The sequence below is a fragment of the Mizuhopecten yessoensis genome, unplaced genomic scaffold (genome assembly GCF_002113885.1).
Source record: "Mizuhopecten yessoensis strain PY_sf001 unplaced genomic scaffold, ASM211388v2 scaffold2641, whole genome shotgun sequence".
Classification (NCBI taxonomy): domain Eukaryota; kingdom Metazoa; phylum Mollusca; class Bivalvia; order Pectinida; family Pectinidae; genus Mizuhopecten; species Mizuhopecten yessoensis.
In genome coordinates this window covers 112,811-124,167 of record NW_018404647.1, presented here as the reverse complement: position 1 = coordinate 124,167, position 11,357 = coordinate 112,811, and the positions used below count along the sequence as shown (strand labels likewise).

Sequence of the window (11,357 nt, the reverse complement as noted above, 5' to 3'; positions counted from 1 at the left end):
CGACCGTAACATTATATGTAGTGTTAGGGTACCCACAATGGAACAGTACCAAACATGGAACACTTTTGACATATATGACACAACAATTTTATTTTCCAATAAGAATGAATGGTATGTATTCTCAATCAAAATTTATATAGTTTCATGCATTTCGAACAGATAGTATCAACCTACCTCTTAAACATTGCTCATTAACTCAATTAAAATATCAAAATTATATGAAATGAAAATGTATCCCGTGAAACAGTACGATGCGAAAACAGAAATATTCAATCATATTTCTAAACATGGAACATTATATGTTCAAACGAATATTTTAGAAAATAAATGAGAATAATTTGACAGAAATTGTCAAAACCTTTTTTGAAATGAAGACAATTATTTTAAATGATGTCAGTTATTTCATAGACTGACATGTGATGAAGTGTTTCATTTTGGGTACTACACCAGCTTAAAATTCTATGTTAATCTGACTCACTTTTATGAGCTCCATAAATAGACACACGCGCTGTTGATACCCAAGAAATACATTAAATGAATGCTAGAGGCATGTATTGAAGTTAAAAAAAATGGTCTACCAAAAACTTTATAGGAAATATTAATATCTTTTTTTTTAAATCGTTCCTTTTTGGGCACAGTACCTCACCCTACACAGAACCTGTCCAGTAGGAAAATCCTGCCTAATAAGTGTTTTGATTAGCATAATATACATCTCCAAATGACAGGCCCCATTGTAGCAAAGACATCGAAAGAATGACGGAGTGCTTAATTATCAATGTGAATAAGAAATAAGTAAGCATCTTTTTAAAAAGAAGAGAAAGTCGACACGAAGTAAATATTAAATTACACATTGTCGTTATTTTTCCATTTAAGACTCATCAGGGATGCTAAAGGTCAAAAGAATGAAAACTGGTAAAGTGGTTAAACGTGTTCAAAAACATAGAAAAAAGGGATATTTTAAAATGTTTTCAAAAAATTACTGTCCACGGTCAATGGTATATTTATTTTCAGTAAAGGATAAAAGATGGAAATGGATGAAGGTATTTTTCAAATTTACGGTTGTTTAACGATAACTCATCAATTTTTGAGGTGATATCAAAACAGCAAACAACTATCAATTATCTATTCTTTATGTCTAAGTAAAAGATCAGCTTCATAAGGAAGTTCAGATAACAGTAATGTCGACTGAACAATTGATCATGAGGACACTATCATCCTCTTTATACTAAAAGTTTTTTTTACATACTTGTAATAAATAAGTACATAAGTTCATCCAATATAAATAAATGATTATTTATTGTCAAAGTCAGTCTTTCCATGTTTTTACAAAAATACATACGTATCGATGTAAATTGGCCCGTAATTGGTTTTATAACCTGTGAACACCGCCAAAGCTATTGCGAGGCCGTAAATCCCGAATTAAATAAACAAAACAGACATTTCAAAACAATTATTTGCCTAAATTCAAACCGTTCCTTCTCTTTTCGGTTCCGGCGCACCGTATATCCGTATATTTATTAGTAGTTGAGGGCCACTGTGAAGGCTGCAGTGTCTACCCACTCAACACATATATTTATAAAGCAACATGGCATCTGTGTTCAGTCTCGTGATCGGGTGTTTGTTGTTTTATCTAAAATTTACAGAAGTGCATACCAAGTCGCCTCACATCGTGTTCATTGTCGCTGATGATCTAGGTGAGTACATAAAGAAGTTAACTTGTGACTATGCATAGCTTACATAATAGGTAGCATTTTCTGTATTTGCACGACTGATTTACTTTATATTTACCTACCAACAAAGAATAAACAAGTATGCGGTATTGTGTACATGTGTTGCATGCGATGCAGGATTGCTAAAATATTATGTCCACATGCATATACGTTGTAGTACATACTTGAAGGACAAACTCGCTACCCCAACCTCGTATAAATCAATACAACTTCCGCAAGTATGTGTAAGAGAGAGAGATGTGGCTGTGTACACATCTAAAAGTAAGGGATCGACATGCATCAATGCGTTGAACAAAATATTATGAGTAGGACATAGAGCTAGTTAGCTATCCTGTCATTAGATGGTTCCTCAGGGTATACTTTACTCAACAGCTAATTCATTAACTAAAGATGGCGAGATTATACCTTAGATATGAAATTGGACACAAACAAACGTGTATGTGGCAATTTCAGAGACATTAAAACGCTAGTAAAGAAAATCATAGAAGCGTCTTTCAAGCTGTTGATGATGTTCCTGTCTGGTATTCACTGGGTTGTCACGAACACATACATATATATGTGTATCGCTTGTCCCCTAGTTTCAGGTGCAGCTAGTATCGGGTGAATGAAAGACAAGGTACACAATTTCAGTCTATTCAATTCTTCATTTTGTGACAACTGAAATAAATACCTCAACACAATAAGGATTTTCGTCGAGTAATTCACGAGTCATAACACGTTATACTGTGGTATGTGAAGCAATGTTCTGACGAATAAATACCTGGTATGCTATAAAAATAGGATGTTTTTAAATAAAAACTTGTGTTATCTTCCCATGGCCTGTTAAACACGCATACTCTTTCACGAATGTCTTTCAGTGGAGCGGTAAAAGAGACAAAATGTGCCGCTTTAATGATTTAATGATCCATGTCTAACTTATTGTTATGTGGTAAGACATGAATGTAATTATAGTACCTGCTGAAGTCGTGTACATATGTAGTAGGGCGATCTGTATACAGACCTCCATGGATATAAACTTATTGCACAAAACACTAACAATTTTTACCCATGTCAATTATGACGCAACAATTCAACGATGTGTTTTCTAAAATAATATGAATATAAATCATCTATGAGAGAGTGTGAAATTGAAAATACCCGTTTTGTATCTATGTTAAAAAATTAACAAATGAAATGATAAATATATAGACGGGCGCTTTGATACCTTAACAACCTTTCACACGTTAATGCTTGTTTCATTCTTCATTTTAAGATTGAATCATAGGTTGTTGCCAAAATTATCTTGTAAGGTTATAAGTTATTTAATCAACTCATTTCTCCCTTCTTTGTTTTTAGCATATTGTTTCAAAACACTTTATACAGGATTTCTTTCTATTGATCTTTAGAACCACTGATGAGTTCTTCGTAAACGAAAAGGACAATACAGGACTGTAAAATGTTTACTTAACCTTAGAAATTAGCACCTTATAATGTGACAGAGCAATCAGATAGCAGGTACTAATTCATAATCAACCATCTCATCTCAACATAACGTTTATATAATTATAAAACATGTTTGTTAACGCTTCGGGAAACAACAGCAATTTGTAATAGGTCTAGCCAAGGACAGTCACAGGTACCAATGTACGTGCTGTACGTGTATGTATTGTCATTGTTGTACATGTAGCAATGACATAAACAATATTGAAATGAAGCCAGTGCAAAGCTTAAATGAATGATAGATTATTATCTTTAGAGTGAATCGTTCAATATTTTTAAATATAATTTTTATTTAATTATTTTCAGGCTGGAATGATGTAGGGTTCCGCAATCCCTATATATTGACTCCAAATATAGACAGACTCGCGAGAGAAGGTGTTATTCTGGACCAAGCTTACGTACAACCTGTGTGTACACCGTGAGTGTATTTACAGACGTTGGTTTACCTATCGTAAATGCACAATTATCTTTTACATAACCAGTTATAGAGAAGGAGTCAGCGAAAACACTTCATTTTGTCAGGGTCTTTTAGTAAAAGAAAAAAACCCAAAAGGGGGATGTGAGGTGATGGGATTTAGAAAAAAAAATGTTTCATAACACGAGGAATACATCAGAGCTTTAAAATGAGGACCAAAGAACTGCCGAAGAATTTTACTGGTTAACTGAACGCATAAAATGGGGCATACTTAGGGATGGTGAATCAACTGTGACATATATACGTTATAAGCAGAGGAGGAGGTTAGCTTGCTTATATTACAGAAAGTGACGTTAACTATCGTAAATAAGCAAGCTTAAGTCATCATGTTTATCACACATTTTATAGCAATCTGACAACTTTGGTATACTGCAGGCTAATGTCACAACACGAAAAAGAGAAATATCTCGTATCACATGTCAGTATTAGAAAAATGTGAATTTTATGGTCATTTTGTGAGTAACAAACATGTTGTGATAAATCTATAAACAAGAAAAAGGAATTTTTGCTTTTCAAGAGAAATCACTTTATATAACTTATTTCAGTAAGCTTTGATTTAGCGTACGGGTATTGAGCCATGCATTTATTAGACATGACGAAATACGGGTATCTAGTTCTTATTAGACTCATATATGCATATAAATTACTCAGACATACTACAGCTTAACAACCCATCGAAGTAATAGTGTAACAGAACAGGATAAGTTTCTCCCATGTGTCGTTCTCGTAGTAATTCATTTAGCCATCTTTAGTCCATAATAACAGGCAACCCTTGATGGTTTTGCTGTGACAAAAACAAATCCATCAGTAATTAATTTTCAATGTGCCTCATGTATTTCTACATTTAAAACATGAACTTAAGGGCAAGAAGTGACATATTCTTTTTTTCATTCCATTACAGATCTCGAAATGCCTTTATGACAGGGGTGTATCCCTTCAAAGCTGGACTACAGGTAAAAGTATAATCCTGTTGCTTGTGTTCATGAACAAAGCCTCTGTTGTCAGCTGACAAACGTACCTACAACATTCTTTTTTGTCCGACTTTGAACGTCTTTATTCAGGTAATGCGTTAGTCGATCACTAACTTTCCCTTTCTTCATAGTAACTTCCCGCCTTCTCTGTTAACGGTTTTGAGATATGCTGATTGAAAACGTTTTACTTCGTCCATTATAATCTTTTTTTGTACTCGTAGATAACATGGTGAAAATGTGATACTGTCAAAAGACATATTAAAGATTCATATCAACATCAGATATACGTTTTTGTAAATGAAAATGTAGTAACACAGTAACGAAAATAGATGTCGCTTTTTGGATATTGCATGTAAAATATATCTATATTAATGCATAGCGTTATTTTTCTGATTAAGCATTTAGTTATAAAGCCGGAACAAGCTGTGTGTGCTCCAGAAAACCTCACGTTCCTACCACAGAAGCTTCAGAAACTTGGATATGCTACTCACATGATTGGGAAGTAAGTCATTAGACACTGGTATACTGTGATAATGAGATGGAAAATGTTTTTGGCCAAAACGAGTCTGATTTCGTATTTCGTTATACGCATTTGTTGTTCCCACAATTAACTTGTACATCTGATATTATAGGTAAAAATATACCTCCCTTAGTCAGATAAATGTGTAAAATGATATTAATGATTAATTTGGATAGATGGCATCTGGGTTTGTGTAAGTGGGAATGCACGCCAACATTTCGAGGATTTGACTCTCACTACGGCTATCTGACAGGACGAGAGGACTATTATATCAAGAAAAATGGTAAGTTCCAAATGATTGCTGGTCCAGTTGGTTTAACGGTCCGATGTTCCAAAGAGCAAAACTTTGGTAATTAAATACTCTCCGTCAGTGGAAAAATTGACAAATATAGGTATTGACGAAATATTTATGGAACAACACCTGACTATATATTTGCAGTTTTATTATTGCAAACTTCAAGCAAAATGGAACCCATAAACTGATATACAGTTATTTTACGGGTACACTAAATGGAGACGGAAGAAAATACAACAAAAAAAGGACACTACGGTGAAATTAAATAAGATACCCAAATTGCAGAAGGTTACAGTTTTTTTTGTTTAGCAGAATATTTTTGATATAAGCCAGCTAGAAGATACATGTATTTTTGACAGTCATCCACTTCCAAATATAATGTTATTAACATATCCAAAACTAATTGCGTTATATAATATGCAATGTCAAGTCGTTTCCTAACTTGTCTCGTTGTTTTTGTATTATATAGCTATTGAAGCGTATACTTAACTCGTAAAGTCTTACACAAACTATCATTTTTCTAAAATGGGGAGCGATTTGTATTGCAGGTGCTGGGTTCGACTTTAGAAATAACAAGGAAACTCTGAACCCAGGAAAAGGGACGTATTCCACTGTAAGGGCTGTTTGTATGATACATAAATATATTATAGGAAATAGAAATATCCAAATGTCATTCATTGTACGTGCTACGTACTTGAACATCTCATATGACTATTATTGTTCTTCAATTTATTTACATACTAATGATGATTATAGCAAAATTGATTAAACTTTCGCAAAAGAAGAAGGAAACTTACTATTTAAGGGAAAAGTATTATGCTATTTTAAAAGTGTTACAATTAAAATAAGCATTGATCATAGAAAATATTTCACTGTCATGATTAATGTCGTTTCTTAGTTTCAGTACAGTGCAAGGGCAAGGGAGCTTATGTCAAAACACAATGCTAGCCAGCCGTTCTTCTTGTACCTACCGTTCCAGTCCGTCCATGAACCTATCATGGTACTAGTCGATATGCTGTAATGGCAAGCCAACGCAACATTTAATAGCCAAAGTATCAGATGTATCTCTGTATCTTTCAATGAAAAGAGATAACTTCATTCCATTAATTTATGATACATCCATATATATTCAATATGTATTTAAATGCAATAGAGAACTTTCATTTTATTTATTGTCCAACTTTTATAAAGTACTTAATTAATACTTTCGAACTAATATTAAGCACTTTGGTTGGACTTAATGGAACAGTGTAAAGTGTTAATGTGGGAAGATATTGGTCGGGCAGATGACCCAATACCTTTCCAGTAAGTTTTTGAGATATGTTTCAAAGTATATCATAGTTGTCATTTAGCTATTAAATGGTAGATTGACTTGCCATTATTTTCTTATAGTACAGATGTTGACTAAGTTCATTTACATCTGAGCTTGATAAGTTTTATCCGATCATGTTTGGAATCGAGACTTATGTGGTAATCCAGTAAAGGGTATCATGTATCATTTGAAATCCCCACATGTTCTAAGTCAAATAACTAACTACAATATATAAATCACACATCCACCTGTATTTTGAAGATTTTTCATTATTTCCTCCCCATATCTCGATATAAAGGCCTGGGTATCTTGATTTCATGTCCTGATATATTAATGTACAAGCACTAACGAGTTGTTTCCTTACACAGGTTCCGGTTGAGTACGAGAACATGTACAAACACATACAAAATAAAGGAAGAAGGCAATTTTCAGGTAACTTTTATTTATTTATAACATAAGGATTCACTAATATATCGTTATCTAAACGCCATACTAATATATGAGAATACTTCTTCCAAAGGGTTTATTTCATCGTAACGATGTTGCCGTATATCAGAAGGACAATAGGAAGAATAAGAGGATATGTTAATAAGATATAAATAACTTCATTTTTGACGCTTTTGATTTTGTTTTAGGAATGGTGACCGCCATGGATGACGCTATTGGAAACGTCACACAGGCTTTGAAAGACTATGATCTTTACAATGACACACTCATCATATTTACCTCTGACGTAAGTTATGAAACCAGATATCTGAAAGATGAACATAAAACACACACATGCGATTGCAACAATAATTAAGTAAGATGAGAGTGAGTTATATTGAAATTTTGTGCCTTTTCCCTTAATCTTTTACTCCCCCCCCCCCCCCCACCACCACACACACATACACACACTTTTTTTTTCATTTTATGGTCTTTTTGTGAAGTTATCCAGGTTTTAGTATAGATGCACGTTTTCGATTTCTCTATTGTGTTTATATACTGATTTAGTATTTGTTGAGGGAAAAAAATGATGTTTTTACAATATTTTTGGGTTTTTTTCCCCCTTTTTCTTTTTTGGTTTTTCCCCTTTTTGGACGTTTTATGTCCTAATTATGAAGTATCCAAGTTTTAGGTATGGATTTATGTTTTCGATCTTTCTTTCGTGTTTTTATACTTATTTTAGTATTTGTGGAGGAAATATTTAATGTTTTTGTAATTTAAGTTTCTAACGTGTGTAATAGAATCAGTTTAATAGACTTGTTTTTTAGTTGTTGTATAATATATTCAGTTTGTATCTAAACTCGACCATGTCATTAGATAACACGTAGTATTCGATATTCAAATAAAGTGAATGAGGTAAATGTTTTATATGACTAAAACATTATCAGTGAATTCACAAACATTCTTTATTTATTACTATTTAAACAAAAATACACCTTTTTAACATGAAAAAATAACAAAATAAATATTTTAGGAAAACAGGAATCCAATATCTAACAAATGTTCTTACATAGAAATGTCTGGATCTTAATTTCGAAACACTAGGTAGACTTAGTCACGTGCAAGACAAAAAGCTAGACTTTGGGTCAATCGGCGAACCCATGACAAATGATTAGTCATTTTGAATCAAGGAAAACCAGATCATGTGTAATATTACAAATATCTGAGATGAGTTATATACGTTAATCACCAGACATCTACTGTATCCGACTTTGTTTTGCTTGTACAGTCAGGGAGTATAGCATACATGTAAAGTATAAAGTATATACAGAAAAATAAAATGACGATAATAAATAAGATATGTTCTCTTCCTTCTACATAAAATAAACAAGTATAATTATATTCAAAATGTCATAAACATTGTATATAAAGTAAACAACTATGTACTAAATCTAATAGATAAAAGGGGTACTCACTATATCTTGTAAATGTAACGACTAATGCGAATGCGTAATGCGATATTTGTTTGTTTACAGAATGGTGGTTGGCCATCCTTATATGGTAACAACTTTCCATTGAGAGGCTCTAAAATTACAATATATGAAGGCGGAACCAGGGTAACGTCGTTCGTTCATGGAGCTGGACTGAAAAAATCAGGATATACATATGACGGGTTTGATTCCATTTAGAACATCTGTTTGTTCAATTTCATTCTTAAATAAACAATCGTACATGGACGCACAACATATGAGTTTTAACCATTACCCGCCTCTGGAGCAGTATCAGCCATTTCCTTATCTGTATATCAGACTTTTTAATAATTATGTTAATATATGTATTTCAATTAGAAACCACAACCAACTGCTGTTATGTTTAACACCGTAAGCAAGCCTTGAAGCTAGTGATTCGACCAACACCATTCCTTTATAGGAACATACTGCAGCCTCCCCTTACCTTTTATGTGCCCTTTCGAACAACAAACAGAACACCGTTGTCACTGTTTGTTATGTTTGTATTCAGAATGATGCATGCAGTCGATTGGAATCCGACTATTTTGTCAGCTGCTGGAGGAGAACCAGGTAAGGAAGAATAACAAAGAGATATCTTGCATCATGCTATGTATCATGTGATATCTTACATGGCGTGGTATCTGAAATATTATATGAGTAACAGAAGCTGAAAATTCTTTAGCTTTACATTGCTATTTATAAGCCTCTGATGTCGACTTCCAGATGGACTGTATACATTCAGTCGTAAAAATGTAATTTTGTCTTTAGAAAATGAATAATTTCCAGTTTCATTCGAAAAAAATATATAATAACTTTTTCATTAGTTTTATTACAACAAAACAACTTATCAGAATAGCTGTAGTTGCCTTATAGGTAACAATGTTTAACCATAATCGTTTGTTGCCTTAAACGTAAACTTTGCATCAAAATTGACATAAGTTATCATTATACGTAAATAATGTATTTGTTTCATGGTTGTTTAACTTGTAAATAAACAATATATTTTGTAACATGTTGATGAACGTGTTTCACAGATTCAGGCATTGACGGTATCAGCCAATGGGAGAACTTAAAGAGTAATGGTTCGTCCCCAAGAACAGAGTTTATATATAACCTAGATGACTTAGCTCCCTATCAGAATGGGCATGCAGCGATCAGGTAATACTTAATATATGTGAATCAAAAAGGTGTTACACGAAACATGGATAGTATTGCCTAGTTTATCTTGTTTTCCTCGTCCTGTTTTAGTGCTATCCAGTCAGTGTTTCAGGTAACAAGTTCTATAATGTAATTCAAACCTTTCGAAATATTGAAGACAATTGCATTGCAACTATTCAGCTGGTAAAAAGTGGGTAGACTGAATGGGGTTGTTCTGTATACTAATGCAGTAATTGCAGGTGCGATCCATCAAAATATGTATCTTGATACAGCGAGGGAGAGTTGGCACATGTACATTTACAGCGTTTTGTTTTTACTCCTTCAAAATACAATATAATACTAAATAATATTTCCGTTGAAGATAAAATAGACTGATCTTGCTGTTTAGTAGATTCACTTTCTACCTTCAGAATGGGAGACTATAAGCTAGTCGTTGGCTACCCCGGTCTCTACCCTGGCTGGTACCCAACCCCAACAAACACGAACGCTGTTAAAATCAGGGAAGTACCTTTTGACGGGAAGGAGAACAATAAAACACAGTTGTTCAACCTGAAAGGTAATAATAGAAAAGTTAATAATTGGGAAAATGAAGGACAATTATTTACCACAAAAATATTTGCATGCATTTCTAAATGATATATTACATAGTCAATTAACAGCTATTGTAATTGTGTCATGGAGAATAAGTTCATTTGCTGTGTAACGTCAGGTGATTTTTTGTGTAATATTTAAAAAGTCTCATCTTACTGTTATTACTTGCCGAGGGAAAGTCGCCATAGTCATAGCATTTTTGCAGTAAATAAAAAGGAGAGATGTAAAGCTGAAATAAGGGAAGCGGAAAAGATGATCTTGAAATATGAAATATAAAAGCTATCTGGTAAATAAAACCAATAAAGTCATTATGTCGTGGTTTTGGTGCATATAAAAGCGAAAGTGTATATGAAATATTGCATTGTGTTTGCATATTAGTAAGTGTTTGATTGACTTATTTTATGTTTAATTACAGACGATCCGAATGAGTATTATGATTTGTCAGAAGAACTGCCTCATGTAGTTGAGAAGCTGAGGTCACGGATGGCGGAATATCATGCTCAGATGGTGCCAGCAAATTTCCCAAAAGATTCCGCCGCAGCCAATCCCCTCAATTACAATGGCTACTGGTCTCCCGGATGGTGTTGAAACTGTATGAGAATTTTGTTTTATCACATACCGATACAGTGTGACAGTAAAAAGTTAGTTACGTAGGACCAGTCTTTTGAACACATGCCAGAGCAGTATGCGGATTTATAACTCTTTACTTTCACCATCGCTTTTACATTTATATCAACACCATTCGTTTTCTCTCAGTATATATTTTCTTTTCTCTTTGAGAAATCACTAGTACGCATCAATCGTCTATTTTCAAATATAGTTTCTTTCAGGCAAACATTTCCGATCGTTATGGTTCACGTTTATAATAATACCCCTACTCCCCCCCCCCCCC

The 11,357-nt window shown here is 33.5% G+C and overlaps 1 protein-coding gene across 1 annotated transcript; it reads left to right on the top strand.

The window, feature by feature from the left end:
• Positions 1-1,534: 1,534 nt before the first annotated feature.
• Positions 1,535-11,357, top strand: LOC110446197 (arylsulfatase B-like). The gene is made up of 14 exons (XM_021491225.1): positions 1,535-1,694; positions 3,516-3,627; positions 4,586-4,637; positions 5,054-5,157; positions 5,352-5,458; positions 6,019-6,083; positions 6,369-6,470; positions 7,151-7,214; positions 7,418-7,515; positions 8,744-8,880; positions 9,228-9,286; positions 9,751-9,874; positions 10,285-10,430; positions 10,881-11,357. Exons 1-14 carry the CDS (start codon positions 1,586-1,588, stop codon positions 11,051-11,053), a joined length of 1,452 nt encoding a protein of 483 aa, XP_021346900.1. The 5' UTR covers positions 1,535-1,585; the 3' UTR covers positions 11,054-11,357.

Excerpts from the sequence above, each read along its gene's own strand:
- LOC110446197 (XM_021491225.1), top strand. The coding sequence starts at position 1,586 with ATGGCATCTGTGTTCAGTCTCGTGATCGGGTGTTTGTTGTTTTATCTA. Across the intron at positions 1,695-3,515 it reads CATTGTCGCTGATGATCTAG|GCTGGAATGATGTAGGGTTC; the intron begins GTGAGTACATAA and ends AATTATTTTCAG. Across the intron at positions 8,881-9,227 it reads TCAGGATATACATATGACGG|AATGATGCATGCAGTCGATT; the intron begins GTTTGATTCCAT and ends GTTTGTATTCAG.